Source organism: Nicotiana tabacum, chromosome 19 (assembly GCF_000715075.1).
Source record: "Nicotiana tabacum cultivar K326 chromosome 19, ASM71507v2, whole genome shotgun sequence".
NCBI classification, from domain to species: domain Eukaryota; kingdom Viridiplantae; phylum Streptophyta; class Magnoliopsida; order Solanales; family Solanaceae; genus Nicotiana; species Nicotiana tabacum.
The window spans coordinates 29,100,245-29,125,473 of record NC_134098.1 but is presented as its reverse complement, the minus strand read 5'-3'; the positions used below and the strand labels follow the sequence as shown (position 1 = coordinate 29,125,473).

Sequence of the window (25,229 nt, the reverse complement as noted above, 5' to 3'; positions counted from 1 at the left end):
TTCAGTAGAGGAGTCAGGCTACTACTTCTGCACCAGTTGCTCCACCACCCGCTCAGCCAGCTCGGGGTGGGACTCAGTCAGCTAGGGGTCGCCCAAGAGGGGGAGGCCGATCCGGTGGCGGTAAGGGCCGATTCTATGCTTTTCCTGCCAGACCAGATGTTGTTGCTTCAGATGCAGAGATCACAGGTATTGTCTCAGTATGCCCCAGGGAGGCATCTATATTATTTTTCCCTAGTTCCACATATTCGTATGTTTCATCATATTTTGTTCATTTTCTGGATATGTCCCGTGAGTCCTTAGTTTCACGTGTTCATGTATCTACGCAGTGGGCGATACTATAATTGTGTACCGAGTGTATCAGTCATGTGTGGAAATTATTGGGGGACGAGACTAGAGTTGATCTTTTATTGCTTAGTATGATCAATTTAGATATTATCTGGGTATGGTGAGATATATGATGTTTTTGTTATATGGCTTTGGACCAAGTGGGGGAGTCTGCTATCTACGATTTGATTGCGCGATTATGTGCGGTATTGGTTTCGTTCCGAGGTACACTTGTGGATTAGTTATGGCTTGCAGAGGTTGAGATCGGGGATAACTTGAATAAGAAAATTTCTTGAATGCGAGTTATATTACACTTTATGAGATGATTAAATTGTTATTTTGAAGGATGTAGTGCGCATAAAGTATGAATTTGATTGGTGGTGTTAAGGTAGGGTTACTTCTTTGGGGGATGTTGTGCTAATGGGGGCTTGTGTCTTTTGTACCGTTCGAGCGGTGCAACTTAGATTTGAGCATAATGGGTGACTTTCGAAAGGGTTATAATGGATTCAAAATGTATATGTGTCAATTGAATTTTTTTTGTAATTTGTATATCGCCAGAATCAGTTATTACACTGGATGGTACGGGACTTGCAGTAATTTTGTACGACTATGGATTCCACATTCCAGTATAAGAAGGGGAAAAGAACAATTTTAAATTCACATAAGGTATTTTCAGAGTGAGTGTTATGATTGTGGTACTTTTGTGGTGCTTAAAAAGAATACAATGACTTATGGACCTTAGGACGATGTGGTTTTATGTTGGGATGTCTTATAGTGAGCTTTGGGAAAGGATAATAGTGTTCTGATAAGGAGAAATATCAACTTGAAGGTAATTTAGGAGGACCTCAGAGAAAATAGGACCACTAGGTTGTAGGCTAGACCAGTATTGTAATGGCATGCTCAGTTCTTTTGGGTAATAATGATGTGGAGGCTTTATAGATGTTTTGGTGGCAATATTTTGGGTTTTGGTGACCAGCATGGCTTGGACGAGATATAGGAAATTAGTTATGATAGCTTGATTTGGTGAAAATGGATTTCAAAGTGTTCTTATTGGTTTCTACCATGGTTGGGACTGGATATTTTCTACCGGTGTGGGGAACATGTTGTGCATTGTGATTTCCTCCGGGAAAGAAGCAAGAGAAAACTTTCCAACTAATAGGGTATGTAATTTGCTGGTGACTCAAGGTTTATAATGAGATTCTCGTGCTTTTCACATGATAGGTGTGGTGTGGTGTGCAGGATTTAGATTTATATGTACGAGGTGGCAGTTCATTCTTGAAAGGAAGATCACGAATTCTGGACGGAATGGTTAGTGTTATATATTTAGATGAATGTTATAGTTGCTCGGTAATCCCTGATAAGGGTGTGCGGTTGAAAGAGGCATTGTGTTTTGATTTACGGATGTGCCAGGCGGATTGTGTTATTGGCACGTGAGTTGTCTGTGCGGATCCATATACTGATATTATTGGCACGTGAGTTGCCCATGCGGGTCCAGATATTGATACTATAGCACGTGAGTTGTTCGTGCGAGTGATGTTAATGTGAGCTCTAGAAGAGCTAGTTACTGTTATTAAATTTGTGTGTCTTGGTTCTACTATATATAATGAGCTTATAGCATTACAGTTGTGGTGGTGCTTGTTGAACTTACAATACGGTTCTCTACTTTGAGACATCTTCCATTTTGGGTACAAGGTTGCGCAGTTGTGGATTGAGTTGTATTGATGTGGCATGTCAATGGGATTGATGTGTTTAATAATATAAGGTCATTGGACCTAGAATGGATACTATCAAGTTTGATTACGGTATATAGGGAGGATAATATTGAAGGTCAGCTTAGAAAGTGATTATGGTTCTGGTTGGGGCGGGAGAGCTCCATGACTTGTCGATCTGATAAGGTGTTATGAGATTTCGTGTGTTTCTTTCATTATTAGCCGTGTACGAAGGTTTTAGAATGAGATTTTGTTTGATATGGGGTTTAATACTATTACCGGGTTACTTTGGAGTAGTTAATGTGATCGAAAATGGTGCTGCGAGTATGCAAGTTGTGTAGTATGTTAAGTGATTATATCTGGGGCTAGGGTTATGGCATGATACAGCTTGTTCAGACTCATACATCGTGTTGATATGAGATTCAGGTCTTGAAAAGATATTCTAAATGTTGGAAATTGAATTCCAAGGTTTATTGGCTAAGATAGAAGTAATGATTTTCAATTATATTGTGTTGTCAGGCCTATACAATTTACACAAAATATGATGACGTAGGATCACCCCGGGTATATGCGTGGTAAGATGGAATACTGATGTGATGGCTTGGAAATAACTCTTGGTACGTTCAAGGACGAACGTATGTTTAAGTGGGGGAGAATGTAACGACCCGACACGTCATTTGAGTATTACAATCCTGTTTTCCCATTTACTGCTCAATTTATACATTACATTTGTTTTATGACTTACCGGTTTGATTAGTTCGGGTCCGGTGAGGTTTTGGAATGAATTGGAACACTTAATTCCAAAGTTTAAAGCTTAAGTTAAAATAGTGACCGAATGTCGACTTATGTGTAAACGACCCCGGAATGGAGTTTTGATGATTCCAATAGCTCCGTATGGTGATTTTGGACTTAGGAGCGTGTCCTAAAAATTATTTGGAGGTCCGTAGTGGAATTAGGCTTGAAATGTCGAAAGTTAAATTTTTGGGAAGTTTGACCGGGGGGTTGACTTTTGAATTGGGGTATGATTCGTGGTTTTAGCGTTGTTTGAGGTGATTTGAGGGTTCGACTAAGTTCGTATGATGTTTTAGGACCTGTTGGTATGTTTGGTTGAGGTCCCGGGGGCCTCGAGTGAGTTTCAGATAGTTAACGGGTCAAATTCGGACTTAAAACCACTGCTGGAATTTTCGCTTTTGGTATTTTCGCACCTGCGGAGATTTGATCACAAGTGCGAAGCCGCATGTGCGCACCAGCTATCGCAGAAGCGAGCTTTCCGCAGAAGCGGAGCGAGGCTCGCAAATGCAAGCCCGCAGAAGCGACTCCTAGCTCGCAGAAGCGGCTCTAGTGGAGGCTTGGCGAAACCGCAGAAGCGGTTGAATTCTCGCACCTGCAAGGCCGCAGAAGCGGCTAAGTGAGTCGCAGGTGTGGAACCCCTGGACAGTATACATTTCGAAGGGGTTCCAAGTTTTGCCCTTTTTGGAGCTTCAAGTACAATTTTTGGTGCGATTTTCAGAGAGAATTCAAGGAAAACTTGAGGTAAGTCACTTGTGATCATTTCTACTCCATAATATTAAATTATCATCGAATAATCCGACTAGATTACATGTTTTTGAGGTGTAAATCGGGAATTTGAACTTAGGGATTTGGAAATAAAATTTGATAATTTGGAGGTCGAGTTGATGTCAGATTTTTATAAAATTGGTATGGTTAGACTCGTGGTTGAATGAGCTTTCGGATTTTGTAACTTTTGTCCGGTTCCGAGACGTGGTCCCCACGGGTGACTTTTGAGCTAAATTTCGGATTTTGTTGGAAAATTAGTATTTTCTTATGGAATTTATTCCAATAAATTTTATTGACTGAATCGAATTAATTGTGGCTAGATTTGAGGCGTTTGGAGGCCAATTCACGAGGCAAAGGCATACCGGAGTAAATAATTACACGGTTTGAGGTAAGTAACACTTCTAAACTTGGTTCTGAGGGTATAAATCCCCGAATTTGGTATGATATAAATTGTTTGAAGGTGACACACACGATAGGTGACGATCATGTGGACGTGCACCATATAAATTGTGTCTTGAATAAATTCTGTGCAGTTGTAAAATTAATGAATCATGTTATTATCTGAACATTCTCCACGTGTTAGAGAAATTGAGCTGAGGCTCCTATTAAAGATCATGTTTAGGCTACGTGCCAATATTTTGGGACTCATGAGGTCGTGTTGCTGTTAAATTAATTATTCAAAAAATATACATTTTACACTCAATAATATTTGTCCATTCTGAGGATATTTATGGGATCGAGCTGCGCGACGCAACATGCCATATTGGCTTTACATATATGATTACTACATGGAACCCGCATGCAGCAGGCCTTATAGGCTTTACCATTTTATGGATCGGAGCTGCTCGCCTGCAGCAGGCCTTATAGGCTTTATTATTATACGGATAGGGACTGCCCGCCTGCAGTAGGCCATATTGGCTTTATATCACGCTTGGGCTGAAGGAGCCCTTCCGGAGTCTGTACACACCCCCAGTGAGCGTAGATGATTATATATATTCGGGATGGACTTCCCAGGGCATGATGATTATATATATATTCGGGATGGATTTCCCAGGGCATGGACTTGCCTTACTTATTTGTATTGTAATGAGTTTACCTGGACATGGATCTTGTCCGTATCAGTTATATTTGGGGATAAAATTATCCTAGGGATGGATTGGCCTTGTACGACACTGGGTGACTCACTGTCAGTTGATGTGTATTTATATACGGGTTGGAACACCCCCGGGGCTGGATTGGCCATAAACTGTACCGAGTGACCAAATAATTTGTGACCTGTATTTACATGAGGTCCTTTTTACTGAGATGCTATATTCTCCATATCATGCAGTATTGATCTATTTCACTAGTACGGAAGTTTAACTGTTAAACTTGAAAGCATGCTTACATTTTTGTACCATTATTTATATTGGACTGTACCTCCGGAGCTCGTCACTACTTTCAGCCCAGAGGTTAGTCTTGTTACTTATTGAGTTGGTTGTACTCATACTACACTCTGCACCTTGTGTGCAAATCCAGGTGCTTCTGAACACGGCGCCCGTTAGACCTCAGTGTGTTACCAGTTGGAGACTATCAGGGTAGCTGCTTGGCGTCTGCTGACCTTGTCTCTCTTTCCTTCAGTTATTGTACTGTTCTATACTTTCAGACATTGGTTTTGTTTATCAGTCAGACATTGTATTCATATTAGATGCTCATGTACTCAGTGACACCAAGTTTTGGGAGTGTTATATTTGTATTTGTGAGGTTTCTTCCGCTGAATTTAATTATTATGTTTTTAAATTTAAAAGATATGGTGGTTTATTGAGATTGTCGGCTTGTCTAGTATTGAGATAGGCATCATCACGACATGTGAGATTTTGGGTCGTGACACAAACGTAGTCATATAAGCTAAACAAATCATGAATAAAATGAGCACATAATCAAAGTAAGGCATAAAATGTTCCAATTCTACCCCGATCATGATGTAACATGGTAAGTGCATATACGCTTGTCATCACGTATATACACCACCCCCAATACCTTAAACACATAACACTCAAGTCAAATCTTAGGGGTTTCCCTCTTAACAAGGTTAGCCAAGAAACATATTTCCGCCCAGTAGCTAAAAATCATCGATAACGTTAAATAAAGCCATAGAAATTGATCCCAAATAATAATGTTTGAATTTTTAATCAAATACACAAAGTCAACCTGGACCCGTTTCCGGAACCTGACAAAACTCATAAGTCATAAATATCCATTCCAATACGAGTCTAAATATACAAGTTTCATCCAAAACCGACTCTAAATCGGGGTTCAAATCTCAATTATTCACTTTTCAAAAGTTTTGCCACCCCACCCCCACCCCCAATTTCTTTTTAAAATTCAAGATTTTAGGTGTTAAATCCATGAAAAACATGATAAAAAGTCAAATTCAAGTGTAAATTGCTTACCTATAATAATGTGAATTTACTCTTCAAAATCTCCCACTCTCGAAGTCTAGGGCTCAAAATATGATAAAGTAGGTAAAAACCCCAAAATCTTAACTTAAATATTCTGCCTAGGTATATACATCGCGATCATGGGACTATCTTCGTGATCGCAAAAGCCACAATCTGCCCAGTTGCTGCCCCCACTTCGCGAACGCGAAGACCCAATCGCGAACGTGGTGCACTGCCCTGCTAAGCCTACGCGAATGTGGGACTATCTCCGCTAATGCGAAGCACGAAACCTCAACCCTCCACCAATGCGGCCCTACTCACGCGAACGCGAAGAGTCAATCTCTCCCACTTTTCAATTGCGAGACACCCTCCGCGATCGCGAAAAAGCACCCTGCACCAGAAAACCAGTAATCCAAAAATAAGGGTAAATGGTTCGAAACCACCCCCGAATCACACTTGAGTCCCTTAGGACCCCGTCCAATCATGTTAACAAGTCCCAATATCTTGTTCAAACTTGTCCAAGGGCTCGCAACACCACGAATAACATTAAAACCAAGAATCGCCAATCAAAATCACTCTCTTAATATCAAGAACTTCTAACTTGCAACCACGTGTCCGATTCAAGTCTAACCAATCCGGATTTCAATCAAATTTGCACATAAGTTTCAAATGTGATAACGAACCTATACCAAGTTCCGGAACAACAATCCGACTCCAATATTATCAAAGTCAACCCCCGATCAAACCTATGAACTCTTACAAATTGCCAACTTTCGGTAAATAGAGCCAAAATATCATAGGAACCTCCAAATCTAATTCCGAATATACACCTAAGTTCAAAATCACCATACAACCTATTGGAACCATCAAAACACAAATTTGAGGTCGTTTACACAAAGTCAAACTTTGGTCAACTCTTATAACTTAAGCTTCCAAAATGAGACTAAGTGCCTCAATTCACTCTCAAACTTTTTCGAAGCCAAACCAATCACCCATGTAAATCACAAAACCACAAACACACATACGAAAAGCATCAAATAGGAGAACGAAACTCAAATACATTTTCACTTTTACCTTGAACATGGGTTCTATCAGAAATAATTTCTTTACCTCCATAAAATAGGGATAAGGTCTGGGTTTATTATTGTTATATAAAAATTCACAAGCTCCAAAAGTCTTTTTTTGCTCATAAAAAGTGGGCAATATCTTATATTCACCTAAAGTTTATTGTTTGTTATATATAAAATTACAAGTTTCAAAAGTCTTTCTTTCTTTCATAAAGTGGGCAATTACTTTTGTTCACCTAAAGTTTATTGTTGTTGTATATAAAATTACAAGTTCCAAAAGTCTTTCTTTCTTTCATAAAAAGTGGGCAATTACTTCTGTTCACCTAAAATAAAACTGAGGGGGTATTAGGTAATTAAGGATTTGCAGGACATAGTATAGTTAGGGCGGTTAGGGAACTAGTGCAAACTAATTTTTAGGTGTTGATACATAGTTAGGGCGGTTAGGGAACTAGTGCAAACTAATTTTTAGGGGTTGATACATGTACGGGTGGCATAATTCCCTTAAATTAGGGATATGTAGTAGAGAATCAAGGAGCAACTCCAAATAGAGATACGTAGAAGAGAATGGCCTTAACATACTCTTGATTGATACGTGGTAGAGAATCAAAGAGCAACTCCAAATACAATAAAGTAAGATTGCAATCCATCTCGATATGAAGGGGATTGTGGGTGAGAGATTGCAATATGAATGAATTTACCTAAGACACATGAATGAATTTGTGAATGAAAATGTCACTGTCAAAATGTATGAAGTAACGCATAGTAACAATATCGGCCCAGAAACATCATAATACAGTGGATATAATTTCGTCGGAAAACGAAATGGCTCAAAGACGAGAAGAAAATGCCCAGCGGGCAGGACTAACCTACACAACAATATTTTGTTGCCAACACAATCATTAAAAATCAACATAAAATTTTCTGTTTCAAGTGTAAGAACACCATGAAAAAGGGAATTTGAAATGTCCCCACGCCTTCAATCTGACTCACTTGGTGCTGGCAAGTTGGGTGCGGATGGCCTTGGCAGCAGAAACCATGTTCTCGAGGGCTGGCTTTACCTCAGCGTACTTGCGAGTCTTGAGACCACAATCTGGGTTGACCCACAAGATGTTGGTGTCAAGAACAGCAAGCATCTTGTTAACTCTGTCAGCAATCTCTTCCGTTGATGGTATTCTAGGGGAGTGGATGTCATAGACACCGGGGCCAATTCCAGCACCATACTTCACTCCCTCCCTGAAAACTGAGAGGAGCTTCTCATCGGACCGTGAGTTCTCAATTGTGATCACATCAGCATCCATGTCAATGATGGAGTGGATAATGTCATTGAAGTTGGAGTAGCACATGTGGGTGTGGATCTGCCAGACACAAAAAACGACTCGTGAACAAGAAGCAGAGATAATAAACAAGTTCAAAGTTGAAGTAACAATGTCAGATTGAGGACCTGGGTGGTGTCTTGAATGCCGACGTTGGTGATTCTGAAGGAGTGGACAGCCCAGTTCAAGTAAAAAGTGTGCTCAGCCTTCCTTAGAGGCAACCCCTCTCTCAAAGCAGCTTCATCAATTTGGATAACAGTGATGCCTGCCTTCTCCAAATCTTCCACTTCATCCTTAATGGCCAAAGCAATCTGGTAGCAAGTTTCAAATCTGGAAACGGAGATATACACATCAACATTGACTTGTAACACTATAAGAAATTATTATAAGAGATTTTAAATGGATCTTCTCCCCTGTTCCCGACTTATAAGGAGGTAAAAGGTTACCTTGGCTGGTCATTTCTGACAAAAGACCAGTTGAGAATGGTAACTGGCCCGGTAAGCATTCCCTTCATTGGGCGCTTGGTCATGCTCTGAGCTGTTGTTGACCAGAATACAGTCATTGGGTTGGGGCGGCTCACATCACCATAGATAATTGGTGGCTTCACACATCGAGATCCATAAGATTGAACCCATCCATTAGCAGTGAAGGCAAAACCAGAAAGCTGCTCTCCGAAGTATTCAACCATATCATTCCTCTGTAAGCATTGAACATCCAAAGTTATTAAAATCCATAAAAAATATTAAGGCAGAAAAATATGCATGAAAGTAATAAGGAGTAAAGTACAGCTTAGCTTTGCCGGTAAATCAAGGTAATTTGCCTTACCTCGGGCTCTCCGTGAACCAAGACATCGATGTCGAGCTCTTCCTGGAGATCAACAACCTTCTTGATTTCTTCCTTGATGGCCTTAACATACTCTTCCTCAGAGATCCTACAACATAAGACATTATGAGAAGCCAGGTTCAAGGAATCTGAGAACAAACAAGTAAATAACAGGTGATAATACTCACTTCTTGGCCTTGTATTCACGGCGAACTCTCCTAAGCTCCACCGTCTGAGGGAAGGACCCAATGGTGGTGGTTGGGAGAACTGGGAGGTTAAGTTTCTTTTGTTGGGCATCAAGTCTAGCACTGACATTTGTAGCACGGCGGTGGTCAGAACCCTTAAGAGCAGCAGCCTGAGTAATCAAAAGAGCATAAATTGGTAAGTACTACGTGATCCTCAAAACAAGGTCATCAGGAGTTAACAATCTCTTAGTTCTTCACTTACAGCCTTTTGGACAGCTTCATTTGTCACTCTTGGAGAGGATTTCCTGGAAGCCTGAGCGGCAGCATTTGCAGAGAAGAACGCCTGAAAGTAAAATCCAAGAAATTTAACCATGAAAGAGATATCAGTTCACATATAACAAGAGTTAATAAAATAACTTTAGTTATTGGAAGTCGCTTTTCTCAATATGTTTTATATAAGAATGGACAAAGATATATTTTTGGCAGCCACTTTTTTAAAGATGACTTAGTTAAGATAAAGTATTACCTCATCCTTGTGACCAGCTAATGCCTTGGCCAAAGCGTTAACTTCAACGACTTTTTGGGCAGCAAATGCCAACCATGACTTGATTTCATCATCTAGCTTAGTCTCATTGACAAGATCAACAGCAGTATGGAGAAGTGAGCAAGATGTGGAGACAACAAGTTTGTCTGCAAAAAGAAGAATACAGAAAGAGTTATCATCTGAACCAAACCACATGCAAAATCTACTATCGAGTGCAACAGGCATGAGCTACAAACCTTTTCCAACAATACCCTCAAGAGATTGCAGGAGGTTAAGAGATGCGGCAAGATCATTTGCCCAGATGTTCCTTCCGTCAACCACTCCAGCAAACAAGTACTTGCCTGAAGGGAAGCCACCTTTGATCAAATCAAGGGTCTGAGTTCCACGAACCAAGTCAAAACCAAAGGCAGTAACTCCCTTCAAAGCAGTGAGGGTTTTGAATGCTTCAGCAGGGACGTCGGCAAAGTAGGTTTCAGTGAGAACATTAAGACCAGACAGAGATGATTCCAACTCAGCATAGGCCTTAGTGAAGGCTTCCAATTGGTGAGCTTGGAGATCCAACACAAGTGTAGGTTCATCAAACTGAATCCAAGAAGCACCAGCAGCCTTCAATTCCGCAATAACTTCCCTGCATCAATAATTTTATGTTAAAAGATGGAATGGACTGGAAATAGGGTGTGACAAAGGAAAGAGAAAAAACTTTCGTACTTGTAGATTGGGAGGATTTTGTCAAGAAGTGACAAAAGAGGGAAGGATTTCTCAACACCCTTAGCAGGTTTGGATAGCAACAAGTATGAGACTGGGCCAATAAGGACTGGAACAGTGTCTACACCAAGCTGCAATAAAAATGTCAAGATACTTACTCACCAATTTAATCTCTTATTTTCGTGAAGTAAATAAAGAAAAGTTTCATATGAACAATAGATTTTACATTCTGTATTTGGTATAAGGATCATAAAGATTAACATCAGTGGTGACCCCTGTTCCTAAGAAAAATGGAAACAAGAAAATGTACTGCCACCTTCTCACCATCCAATATGTATCACAAGTTTCTCACCATTATAAATAATTGGCACGGAAGGTAAATCCCCCGTAGCAGACATGCTACCTCAAATTTAAGAGACTTCTCCTCTAATAGGACATATAACAAATATGTCTCATAAATTGAAAATAAGAAAATGAAGTCACTTACCCCCTTGGCCTCTTTGTACTCATCTACTGCCTTGTGAGAAGCATAAGAAAAGTTAACATCAGGTCCCAACTCAGGGACAATGAAGTGGCTGGATCAAACAGCAAACAAATCATCTATAAGTACGTGGAAATCAAGATAATTCTTACATATGAAAAGGGAAAGATTGATATGTTACTTACTAGTTGGTGTCAAACCACTTGGTCATCTCCATAGCAGGGACAGAGGCGTTTCCTCTAGCCATGGAGAAATAAGTGTCAAATGCTATCTCACCACCGGCCCAATTGTACCTAGCTGGGACAGCACCGAGCATTGCAGTTGTGTCAAGCACCTGATCATAGTAAGAGAATGTGTTGCTGGGGATGTACTTGATGCCAGCATCAGCCATCTGTTTCCAGATGGAAGACCTTAGGTCTGCAGCCACCTTCTTCAAGTCCTCAGCACTGCTCTTCCCATCCCAGAAAGACTCGAGAGCAAATTTCAGCTCTCTCTTTGGGCCCATACGGGGATATCCAACAATGTGAGATGCCATTTTTGCTGATTCACCAAATACAGCCAATCAGACAAGAACTCAATCAGGATATTTAAACAGATCACATTCGTTAAATCTGGTAGAAATATAACATTTTGTTAAAACTGGTAGAAACATCACATTGACATACTCAAAGGGAATTAAAATGATATGCAGCTAAGTAGTAGTATTATTATTTAAAAGTTTTTGGAATGGGGGTTGGGAGCACTTGCACGTGTTGCTCTAATTAAATATGTAATGAATGTCCACAGAAAGTACATTACTAGAAAGCTGAGCTTGTCCCCTCACAGTAATAAATTTTCTTGACAAGTGAAAAAGTAACAATTGTCATATAGTATTGTACTACTACTGCTACTAAACAGAGAATGAAATTTTAGACAATGTACAAACACCAAACAAGTACACAATGCTAAGTTATAAATAAGATAATCAACCCAGATTGAAGCTTATCCCGTGACCCCTCTTTTACAGTTGCTATATATTATACTGCTACTACCATTAAACGGGGATAGAAACACAAGACAGTAAAAGGGAAGCCCAGTACAGAAAGCATGTCGTGTTCAATCATATAGTACTCCACTTATTGAATAACCCAATTATACAATCAGATCTATCAACTTCAAGAACCTCCAGATCTAAGTTTCATCCAATATAAACAATGCTGCCATACTCAAACAAAATTTCACAAAGACAGATCCAATGAATTGACAAATACCTGTATCCAGATCTACACCCCATATCACACAGATCTGAAACTCAACTCTCATGCATAGAAATACAAATACCACATACTAGCAGAATTTAAAGCATTAGATCAGATTGGTTTATACCAACAGATTCACATCAAATCAAGAAACCAATTTGGGGTACTAAAAAAAACTGAACTTCCAATAACAATAGATCTAAATCAAAAGAAAAAGAACTAAAAAGCTGAACCTGAAATGGACCCTGACTGTGCCAAAATAGAATTATGAAATGGTTAAGTACATACCAATAGATCTAAAGCAAACAAAGACCAAATTGGTGTTGCTAAATCAAACAATCTTGAGGAAGAACACTCAAAAGGAGAAAACACGACTAAAAAACAGAAGTTGAAGAATTTAGAACAAGAAATGGGTGGTAGAGAAGAGACACAGAAAGGGACGAATGACAGAGCGTACCTTTAGGAAGAGAAAGAACCGGTATATGATTTACACCACTATTGGTTCTTGATCCTTAAGATTAAGAAGAAGGGGAACGAGACACGAGTTTGAAGCGAGGAATCGCTGCAGTATATTATATATAGAAAGAGGGGGGTGGTTGGAGTTGGATGGATCTTGAAAATGTAAAATATTAAACTTGGCTAACGCGCTATGAGCTAGCGCGTGGGCAACAAGAGGTGGGCGGAGAAGTGATTCTGTTGAAAGTGGTGACTTTTACCTACCACTCCCAACAGTTGTACAAATTCAGTTGAGACTCCCCTTCATTTGAGAAACATTTTTTTTTAATTTATAAAAATAAAAAAGATGGTTCCCCTTGCATTGTCTAGTTCTTCATTGGATAATTTATAACTATCAGGTTTGGTCTAGGTAATTAAATGAAGTATTATTTGATTGGTTGTAAAATATAAGTAATTATATTGTGTTTGGCCAAACTTTTAAAATCAGCTTCTTTTAAAATGTGTTTTTCAAAAAAGTATTTTTGGTGAGAAGCAATTTGTATTTGACTAATTATTTTGAAAAATACTTTTGAGCACCAATTAGAGTTTGAACAAGCTTTTAAAAAATATTTTTAAGTATATTTTTTTCAAAAGTATTTTTCAAAAAAGTGTTTTGAAACGAAGCTATTTTTTCTGCTTATACTCAAAAGTAGTTTTGTTCCTTCTAAATGCTTGGTCAAACAACTTAACTTCAGAAAAAATACTTTTGACAAAAAAGTACTTTTGACTAGAAAAAACATGATCAAACAAGCTATTAGTTCCAATTGATAAGCTATTTGATGGCTCGATTCAGATTGTTTCACATGATATAATCGTAAATTTTGTCATTATCTAGTTCGTTGTTACACTCTACCTTTAATTAGTGTATTAATTAAAAAATACAATTACCCCTTGTGTTTAAAAAATAAAATATTAAGGTTTAAACAATCCTACTTGTGAGATTACATTGGATAGGTTGTTGTTAAATTATAAGCAAAAGCAACTACTAAAATAATATTTTTAATTGAAACAAAAAAGGTACCAAAAAAGGTGCAAAAATTATATTATACTTGTTGGGACCGAAAATAACAAGGCGTCATGCGAAAACTAACAACATAAATCGACTATAAATTAGACAACATAGAAAAATCTATTAAAAAGAGACATATTAATTTAATATGATTTGGTCAAGTGACCTACATCAATATACTAATATAAAAGAGAGAGAAAACTTATTGAGAGTATAAATTCTCCCCTTAAATAAAACTCTTTTAAGGACTACATTATAAATTTGTGTATGAAGAGAAATTCTCAATTTATATAAGTCACAATTTTTTCCTTCAAGAAAGGTATCAGTCAAATATGGAAGAGATTTATATTTTCTTTTATGAAAAATAAAATCAATTATAGTAAATAATTTACCCTTCCTTCAAGTCGATTTGACTTGGATTTTCTTGACAAAACCTGATTCACCGTCTTCACATAATTTTCATCACAGTTGTTTGCCATGGTTAAAAGTGGATATTTGTTCTAAATTGGAGCCTTATGTGTTAGAAATGGGTATGAGTTAAAAATATTAGACTCCGACGCTAAAAAGTGAGCAGGGTTAAAAGTTGAGTACATGCTTTAAAAGTAGCATGGGTTAAAAGTTGGAGCCTATGCATTAAAGTAACCATAGGTTAAAAATAATTTTTATCTTAAAGATACAGTAGCAGGATTACTGAAAATATGATTGAAAGTTTATCTCCAGGTGCAATACTCCGATTTTTTTTTTGGATAAAAATCTTATTATCGTCAAATTGGTTGTAACTTAATTTGAATCCATTTTGAACATGTCTTCAATCCCGTTAATCATTAGCTCTGATACTACTTGATGGGATAAAAAATAACAAGGCATCATGCGAAAATTATCAAACAAATCTTTGCGACGATAAATCAGATAACATAAAAAAAATTATTAAAAAGAGACATACTAATTTAATATGATTTGGTCAAGTGACCTACATCAATATACTAACATAGAAGAAAAGAAAAACTTATTGAGAGAATAAATTCTCTCCCTAAATGAAACTCTTTTGAGGACTATATTATTATATTGTGTATGAAGGAGGGATCCTCAATTTATAGAGGTCACAATCTTTTTCCCCAAGAAAGGGATCTGTCAAATATGAAAAAGATTTTTTTTAATAAAAAATAAAATTAACTATGATAAATATTTTACCCTTTCTTCAAGTAACAAGTAATACTCAAATACGAAAAGAAAATCAGTGCAAACCCTAACAATACTAAACAAATGAAGCGCTAGGAAACAAGTTATTTCTGATGACATTTTAAAAGATTTAATATGTGATTCTACTTCATTTTCTTTTTTGTTTGTACACATTTATAAAATACTTGATCTTCTCGCTGAGGTCTAAAAGATATATGTTAAATAATTTTGAGTTGGTTAAACTGGTAAAAAAATGGTTAAATTAATGATCAATGATATAAATATAAACTAGATGCAGAGATGTTCCAACCCAAATTTACTTTACCATTGTCTTCCTTCCATTTGGTATACTGTAAGTTCGACTTTTCAAGTTGTTGAATCATAGCTCGCCTCCTTTCACTATAGCTACCTGTTTGAGACATCTTGACATAAATTAGAAGAAATATGTATCTCTCAAATTTGACTTTCCCCCTCTAATGTTCTCACTTATCTTGCCTTTTTTCACTCAAAGAGTCTCTTGATCGTTAATCTTTAGATTTATTAATAAACCTTATTAGTCACAACCGTTAGTGATAAGAATATGGAGTTAGAAAAAGAAAAGTGAAGGACCAAACCTAGGAAGAATAGGAATTAGTTAGTAGGAAAAAAAAAGAAGGAATTTAAGAAACCCAAAACCCACAAGAATAAGGAAAGAAGTTACCTTAATTTTCAAGAACTAGGATCCCTCTTCTTGTTTCCTTTCTTGACTTGGAAACCAAATAATACTTGAATTCTAAAAATAATAATGAGCAATAAGACTTTTTTTTTTGGATAATTTTTGTTTTTTTTTATTTTTTGATTTTTTGCTCAAGAACCTCCCAAGATTATCAAGATTGAAATCTTGATTAACCTATGCTCTGATACCACTTGATAACAACACGATAGGGGTTCAAGAATTACTAAAGAAAAATAAGAAAATCAAAAAATGTGCGGAAGCTAAAAAGTAGAGAAACGAAAAAGAAGACAGAAATTAAAGATAGATTGAATTCAAGAAAGTATTTCTTGAATTCAAGAAATCTATTCTTGAAGTTGAATCCTGATAACAACAATTAGCTAACGAAGAACAAATCGTCTTTGATAGAGAATTAAAAATAAGAGATAGATTGTGAAACCCGACCCTTTATAATAACAAGAACAATAATAAGCCTAAACTTATCACATTTCTTGAATATCTAGAAGTGATCTAAAATTTTGAATAGGGTTTAGTCTTACCACCTTAAGTTGAGTCTTGAAGGTTGAAGAATAAATCCAAGAGTAGCCACACACAAGAGTGCAAGAAAAATCTCATAATTTTTATTAATAATAGTGTATAATAATCTAAGTCTAAAAACAAAGAAGACACCCCTTATATAGGTGGGAGGGGTCACGAAATTAAGGCTAAAAAAATAAAAAAATAAAGTCCTAAACTACTTTGGACAACAAGTCCAACTATCTTAGGAAAAGAAAAATACTAGGAAGCAAAAACCAAGTCATTCTTGGAAAATAATTCCAAAAATCTTTAAAAAAGGAAAACATAACTTTAAATAGCTAGGAAATCAATAAATATAGTCCCAAAATATATGGAAATAAGTCCCAATCCAATCTTGGATAGAATCTAGGAAATCTTGAAGGAAATTTACAAGCAACTTGGTACCAACTTGCACTCAACACCTAGCATGCCTATTGTACCCTTCTTGGACATCAAATAAGTTCTTTTTATATTATAAAAATGTGGCTTTACATGAGACTTCATGGGCTGCAAGTTTGGACACATTTTAGGTGCCAAATTGGTCCAAAGTAGACTAACTAGGACCTTCTTCAAAGGATGTCTCTTGAGATCCAATCCTCCTCTTCTTGGATATAAATTCGGGCCATAAAACAAATGTAATACCTATCCAATTCATATCCTTTATCCTTGAGCTCTTTCTCTAAATTAACAACTTATTTATTTGCACTTCTAATGGCCTTGTATTGCAACTCTTTAGCTTGACATCTTGTTAAAGCGCTCTTTGAGATTTCAAAACTTCATCCTTATCCTTGAATAGAGTTGATCTTCCTAGGATGCTATCATTCTCCTCTTCTTGAAGACAATTTGTCCTCGAATTTCGACCTTGCAAGAAAAAAAAATATGCACTAGTAAATGACATCCACTAATCTGAAAAATAGTAGGAATAAAATAAGACAATGACCATGTATCCACTTAACCCAGTTAAGACTAATAGGTGCAAATACTCCCTTATAAAGCATATGGACATCATCATCCCAATAAAACTTATGCCTACGTAGATTAGTACAATAAAAACCTCTCTTAGATGCACTATGCAATGAAACTTGCAATTCGATATTGTCAATAAGGTAGTCCAAACATGTGCATACCAAAAAAATTACAAAAGATTGATCATGCATCCATTTAATACAAGTATCTCTACCACATGTATCAAATAAGACACTTTTATGATATAGCCAAGTATCAATTATAAATCCCATGGATTCTTCTACATCTAAGCTATTCAAAAAAGTACATAAATTCTCAAGAAGGTTAGAATAACTCATAAATTCCAAAATAAAAATTTCAATACACTCAAGCTCATGATTATAACTTTTCCCAATAATATTCCCAACATCAATGTATTCTACATAATTTGTCAAACTGCCACAGAACGAGTCATATATAGGTTCATGAAAGAGTATTTTATCACTAACGCAATAATCATGCATATCCTCTTTACTAGTAGCAAACACTTTTACAGGGTAACAATCAACATGACTGGAAGAATAACATCCCATCACACAACAAAAACTACATTCTAATAATTTATCACATGAAAACTCATTAGACACTTGAATAAGAGAAGAAAGAATATTTAACTCATTTGCAAGCCTCTTCTTATAAATTTCATGCCTCTTTGCACCAAGTTGGAATACATAATCATCTATGTCATACTGAATTTCAAAAGGAAGTAGATTAATCTTGCACTTGAGCTTAGATATTACAGTTAATGACTTGATATGCATCAAATATCATCATCCATAAAAATTATAAAGTCACCAATATAAGAATTAAGAGTATAGTTCATTACCTCCAAAAATACCTTAGGTGTTCTAGAAAGCTCAAGAATTCGAATAAACCAATTACACATACCATACTTGAACTTATTTACCAATAGACCATCATCACATTGTATTCTTTCATGCAATGGTTCCAACTTAGCAATGGCTTTAGGGCACTCCATGTCATAAACCTGTAAATAAGGATCAAAATAGTCAAAAGGTTCAACAATAAAGAAATTAACCAAACTTTTATCTTCCACCATCCAACAAGAATTTATTTCGCCAAATTCACGTTGCAATCTAATTGGATCCTTTGCCACCATCTCTTGCACCGCACTAACCCTTTCAAAAGGCCTTTCAATATTTGGCTGTACAAAATCACAAGAACTAAAACAAGAAAAAGTTAGTGGGTTAGGAAGTAAAGAATTTTTTTTCTTGTTTACACTCTCTTTCGCTTTTATCACAAGACTAACTTTTTCCTCACCCTTAGCCTCTTTTCTCTCACCAAGGTTTTCTTCTTCTTCACTCAAAACTTCTTTTTTCTCTCTCTCTACCTCACAACCTTTTTCTATCTCATGGTCTTCTATTTTTTCTTTTCTATCAAGCTCACTCTTTTCCTCTCTTGACATCCCATTCTCTTCACTCAACACAACCTCTCCTTTTTCCTCTCTTGGGATGTCAACATGCACTCCCTTACTATATGAAGCTCTTCTATTGATATACCATGGATTTCCCAATACCCATTTATCTACCTTTACTCCTCTCAATATGTAGGGTTCACTATGCTCAGAAAGTTTAATTTCTCAACCATATAAGTGCTAATTGAGTTATAGACAAACTCTTTTTCAATTCTAAGGGCACAAATCACAGACATCACTTTAGCTCTTATTTGAAAAATAACTTTATCATTGTCTTCCTTCCATTCAGTATACTATAAGTTCGACTTTTCAAGTTATTGAGTCATAGCTCGCCTCCTTTCACTATAACTACCTGTTTGAGACATCTTGACATAGATTAGAAGAAATATGTATCTTTTAAATCTGGATTTTTCCCTCTAATGTTCTCACCCATCTTGGCTTTTTCCACTCAAAGAACCTCTTGGTCGTTAATCTTTAGATTTATTAACAAACCTTACTAGTCACAACCCTTAGTGATAAGAATATGGAGTTTGAAAAATAAAAGTGAAGAACCAAACCTAGGAAGAATAAGAATTGGTTAGTAGGAATAAAAGGAAGGAATTTAAGAAACCCAAAACCCACAAGAATAAGGAAAGAAGTTATCTTAATCTTCAAGAACTAGGATCCCCTCTTCCCGTTTCTTTTCTTGACTTGGAAACCAAATAATACTTGAAAACTAAAAATAATAATGAGCAATTACACTTTTTTCGGGCTGATTTTTGTTTTTTATTTTTGTTTTTTTTGTTTTTTGCTCAAGAACCTCCCAAGATTATCAAGATTGAAATCTTGATTAGCCTTTGCTCTAATACCACTTGATAACACACGATATGGGTTCAAGAATTACTAAAGAAAAATAAGAAAATCAAGAAACGTGCGGAAGCTAAAAGAAAGTAGAGAAACGAAAAAGAAGACATAAATTAAAGATAGATTGAATTCAAGAAAGAGTTTTTTGAATTCAAGAAGTCTATTCTTGAAGTTGAATCCTAACATAAATAATTAGCTAACGAAGAACTAATCGCCTTTGATAGAGAATTAAAAACAAGAGATAGATTGTGAAACCCGACCCTTTAGAATAACAAGAACAATAATAAGCCTAAACTTATCACCTTTCTTGAATACCTAGAAGTAATCCATGATTTCAAATAGGGTTTAGTCTTACCACCTTAAGTTGATTCTTGAAGGTTGAAGAATAAATCCAAGAGTAGCCACGCACAAGAGTACAAGAAAAATCTCATAATTTTTATTGATAATAGTCTATAATAATCTAAGTCTAAAAATAAAAAAGACACCCCTTATATAGGTAGGAGGGGTCACGAAATTAAGGCTAAAAAAATAAGAAAATAAAGTCCTAAACTACTTTGGACAACAAGTCCAACTACCTTAGGATACTAGGAAGCAAAAACCAAGTCATTCTTGAAAAGTAATTCCAAAAATCTTAGGAAAAGGAAAACATAACCTTAACTAACTAGGAAAGCAATAAATATAGTCCCAAAATATATGGAAATAAGACCCAATCCAATCTTGGATAGAATCTTGGAAATCGTGAAAATCATGAAAATCTTGAAGGAAATTTGCAAGCAACTTGGCACCAAATTGCACTCAACATCTAGCACGCTTATTGTACCCTTCTTGGACATAAAGTAAGTCCTTTTTATGTTATAAAAATATGGCTTTATGTAGGACTTCATGGGCTGCAAGTTTGGACACATTTTAGGTGCCAAATTGGTCCAAAAGTGGACTGACTAGGACCTTCTTCAAATGATGTCTCTTGGGATCCAATCCTCCTCTTCTTGGACATAAATTTGGGCCATAAATAATTATAATACCTAGACAATTCATATCCTTTATCCTTGAGCTCTTCCTCCCAATTAACAATTTCTTTATTTGCACTTCTAATGGCCTTGTTTTGCTACTCTTTAGCTTGACATCTTGTTGAAGTCCTCTTTGAGATTCCAAAGCTTCATCCTTATCCTTGAATAGAGTTGAGCTTTCTAGGATGCTATCAATACCTAACTCATCCTCCTAGGTAAACTACCGAACATATGCTACAATTCAAATTGGAATTCATCCAATAAATAATATAAAAATACGAAAATCAATACAATTATCCTAATGACTGGTAGTACAAGTCATGAGCCACTAAGATTTATATTTATAACCCGGTACGAAAAAATACAACATCTGTTTTGAATATATATAAGCAAAAGTACAAATCCTAAGTTACCATGAACAAGTGGTAGCTTGTATCTGGAACGTTGGGGCATCTTCAATACTAGCCTTCGTACTCAGTAAGTATTTTGACTAACGTCAATGAAGAAATGACGAGTTTTTAAGTCAAAAGATACTCACTTTACTTAACATGTGATGTGCAATAGAATATATATGTACATGACAACAATACTGAAATCTAAGCATAAATTACAAGTAAGGCCATCGGTGCATATAGAGAAAATATGAACAAGCATCGTAAACAAACTAGCAATTCAATATATAGAGACGATATGCATGATTAAACAAGTCAAGTTACGCAGATTGCCATATAGAGAAGATATGTACCGTGAATCTTCTCACCAATTAAAGCAGGATATAGAGAGGGTGTGCATTGTGAATCATTCCATCAATTAAAGCTGCATATAGAGAAGATATGCACAATGAATCATTTTATCAGTTAAAGCAACATATAGAGAAGATATGCACCATGAATCATTTTATCAGTTAAAGCAACATATAGAGAAGATATGCATCTAGCATCAATAAATCATCAACAATTGTAAATAGAAAAGATATGCATAAGTAAGCAAGTCAAAGTTACACAGGTTGACATATAGAGAAGATATTTACTGTGAATCAATTCTTCAACCAAAGCGGCATACATAGAATATATGCATAAAGAGGCATGTATACATTTTGGAGCTAGCATATTGAGAAGATATGCGATGAAAATCATGTATGATACAACCTATAGACCATACCGAACATGGATATACCCCGTGCACGCATATACGCTCGTCACCTCGCATGTACATCACCCTTGCATGTAACAAACAATGTCAATTATTAGAAAATATTTTCTCAAACCAAAGCTAGGCTAGAAACTTACCTTATCAGGCTAGTCTTCAACATCAAATCGCGTCAAAATCTCGTTCTAGCCCTCCAAACATGCAAATCCAAGCCAAACATCATCCAAGGAAGTTAAACAATGCTATAAGAAGTAATACCAATCAATAAAGCTTCAGTTTTTTATGAATTTCCAAAAAGTCAATAAAAGTCAACCCGGGCTAGCGTGCCCGAAATTCAAAACCAATACGTTGTCCCATAACCTGCCGAGTCCAAATATATAATTAGTCTCCAAAATCGAGTTCAAATCGATACTCAAATCCTCAAAATACATCTCTTAAAGTGTAGACAAAAATCTGAATTTTCACTTTAAAATCCCAATTTTTAGGTGTCGAAATCCATGAGGATTCATGATAGATAACCAAATCCAAGTGAAAATTCCTTACCTTCAATGTAGTAGTGAAATTTCTCTTCAAAATCTCCTCCTCTCGAAGTCTAGGGCTCAAAATATGGAAGAATGGGTAAAAGTCCTGAAATAACATTTTATGGTTTGCTCAGAAGTACCTTACGTGATTGCAACCATATGTACCATGATCACATAGAACAAATTGCCGTAACCATAGGGTATACAACTAAGCGATTATGTCTGAAGCCCAATGATCGCAAAAGCCAAGCAGTCGCACATCTACACGAACGCGGACACACCTTCGTGAACGCGAAGGTCAAATTCACCCTAGCTAACTCGGACTATGAGCGAACGCGATCACACACACACACACGAATGCATAGGCCAACCTCCTCCTACCTCTACCTCTACACAAATGCAGTCTGTCTCTAAGCGAACGCGATGACCAGTCTGCCCAGGTCTATGCGAACGCAGACATCACCTGCAAAAGTGAAGCACAATGATCCCAGCTCCCAAATCACTCTATGGGAACACGAATCACAATTGTCCAGTAGGCCAAAATCCTTCTCCGCAATTGCGAGCCCAACTTTGTGATTTTGAAGCATTGCAACACATCAACGACTTAACTGCTCCAAAATCAACCAAAATGATCCGTAACTACGCCGAAACACACCTGATCCCTCTTTGCTCTCGTTCAATAATACTAACAAGTACGAATACATTACCCAAACTTATCCAAAGACCCAAAAAATGATTAAAATCAAGAATCGAAGATCAAAATCCATTCTTTAACAAAATTTTCAAACATCGCCAAATGCGTCCAAATCATACTTACACATTTCGGGTCACAACCAAACTTTGCACATAAGTTCCAATCAACTAAAAGAACCTACCCAAAGACTCAAAACCATAATAGGAGTCCGATAATATTGAAATCAACTTCTAGCCAAAGATATGAACTCTGCAATTCTTCAAATTGTCAACTTTCGACAAATAGAGCCAAAACCTTCTAGGAACATCTAAATTCAAATTCGAACATAAGCCCAAGTCCAAAATTACCATACAAATCTATTGAAACCATCAAATCCCGATTCCGAGGCCGTTTACTCAAAAGTAAAATCTTGGTCAACTCATTCAATCTAAAGCTACTAAATTTAGAATCGCTCTTCCAAATCAATCTCGAACCTCTAAAACACCGAAAACAACCATACAAACAAGTCATAATGAATTATATAAAGTCACTCAAGGTCTCAAATCACAGAACAAAATGCTAAAACTCAAAATGACTGGTCGGGTCGTTACATTCTCCCCACTTAAATATATGTTCATCCTCGAACGTGCCGAGTCGTTCCAAAGCTACCAAATCACTGCATAAACTCATCATACACATACCCATGGGTGATCTCACATCATCTCAATCTATATAAGACCATTAGCATAATTTGGATCGAAGATTCTTCCTTCAACCTAAGCTTACAATCTTTAGAACCAAATTCCAACTTCCGCAACTCCCTCTAAGATCTGATTCTTGTATATATGCGTTATAATCAATCCCCACAAGCTGCTTCAAGCCATAAATTTACTCCCAAGATATAACCACATGATATACCACATAACGCATATGCCCATAGCCATATCTTCCAACTATAATAGTTACTCGTTACCAAATTCGTTACCAGTAATTAGCAAAATGGCCTCATGGCCACTTAAACTTGTACGGGATTTTAAAGCTGATATATAAACTTTTAATTTTCCCATTTTAGCACCTTAACTCAACCAATTGAGTATAAATAAACTCATTCATCGGAGCGTGTAGGTCAATTGCCTGACAGGAAGAACACGTCAAATTCTAAGACTATTTATTATTTTACATATGTCATTTGTGGGCCCCTTTCCTTTAAAACTAATTTATCAAAATTTATCTCTTATTTTACTTCTTTTACTATTTCTTCTACACCTTTTAGCGTCGTAGTCCAAGAAAAAATCTCAGTCATCACCTGACCACATGCCTCAATCAGCCATGGACTTCCATAAAATCCATTCCATCTTTCACTTTTAATAAAATCCATACCCAAGTCAAAGAGTCAATCAGGCACCTGCTAAAATTCTATCAAGGCATCAAGAGAGCCGGCGAGGCTATGTCAAAAAAGTACATGAATGGTGAAATCAGAAAGAGGGAAGAAGCCGGACTGTGTAAGTGGGATTTCTGACCAAAACTCGATAATTTTTCGATGGTCTTTCTCTTTTCTCTATCTATCTTCTAATTTGAGATGGATACAAAAAAGAGAGGGGGAGTTAATGTGAGAGAAAGGATTTACAAAAATATTTTGACAAAATTCATTGCTTTTCTTTGTTTTTCACTATTGTTTCCTGGGTTTGAAACAAATAGAAGAGGGGAAAAAGATTGGAGTGAGGGAGAAAGAAAAGAAGGGGAGGTGTGGGGCAGACGACAATGGGGAAAGATGAAAAGAAACAAAAAAGGTTAGGGGAATAATGGTATTACTTATTTGGGGTGGGGGCTTATTTTCTTTCTCTTCATTTGCATTTTTTTGATTTTAGATTTTTGAAAATCAAAATAATTATAGTCACACGTGTAATTTACGTGACTTGCACACACTTTGTCCACATCACCTCTGCCACTGCTACATGTCCATGGTCAATGGTCGAATAGGTTTATTAGTTACCAAATACATGAGTTTGAGTGTTCATATGAGAATGATGTAAGTTCGTGGATCGACTTTACAAATGAGAGCAAGTTTAAGAGGCCAGAAGGTCATTTCGCCTAAAATAAAACCTTGTTCCAAACCTTTGCAACATTGCTAATGATGAAAGAAACATGAAGAAACCCATAACCACCAATCAAATCAACCAGTCGTGGAGTTCTCTCTCCCGACAAGAACCATTGCCAAATTCTGAGCTGACTAATGACATTCTTCTTACAAACATACCTTATCCAAGATTGGATTGGGACT

The 25,229-nt window shown here is 36.6% G+C and overlaps 1 protein-coding gene across 2 annotated transcripts; it reads right to left on the bottom strand.

The window, feature by feature from the left end:
- Positions 1-7,793: 7,793 nt before the first annotated feature.
- LOC107768359 (5-methyltetrahydropteroyltriglutamate--homocysteine methyltransferase) lies at positions 7,794-13,186 on the bottom strand. Of its 2 annotated transcripts, none has more exons than XM_016587480.2 (12): positions 12,823-13,186; positions 11,313-11,667; positions 11,134-11,221; positions 10,650-10,777; positions 10,178-10,569; positions 9,924-10,087; positions 9,660-9,740; positions 9,401-9,567; positions 9,216-9,321; positions 8,837-9,087; positions 8,519-8,720; positions 7,794-8,432 (listed from the first exon to the last, which is right to left on the bottom strand). In XM_016587480.2, the coding sequence occupies exons 2-12, from the start codon at positions 11,660-11,662 to the stop codon at positions 8,064-8,066; spliced, it is 2,298 nt and encodes a 765-aa protein (XP_016442966.2). In that variant the 5' UTR covers positions 11,663-11,667; positions 12,823-13,186; the 3' UTR covers positions 7,794-8,063. The 2 variants fall into 2 exon arrangements, with proteins under 2 accessions (XP_016442966.2, XP_016442967.2); XM_016587481.2 differs by having other exon boundaries at positions 12,654-13,105.
- Positions 13,187-25,229: the final 12,043 nt, after the last annotated feature.

Bases quoted from the DNA above. Each gene is read 5' to 3' on its own strand.
- LOC107768359 (XM_016587480.2), bottom strand. From the start codon at position 11,662: ATGGCATCTCACATTGTTGGATATCCCCGTATGGGCCCAAAGAGAGAG. The intron at 10,778-11,133 runs GTAAGTGACTTC...TTTTTATTGCAG, and splicing joins AGTACAAAGAGGCCAAGGGG to CTTGGTGTAGACACTGTTCC. The intron at 9,322-9,400 runs GTGAGTATTATC...CTTATGTTGTAG, and splicing joins CGTGAATACAAGGCCAAGAA to GATCTCTGAGGAAGAGTATG.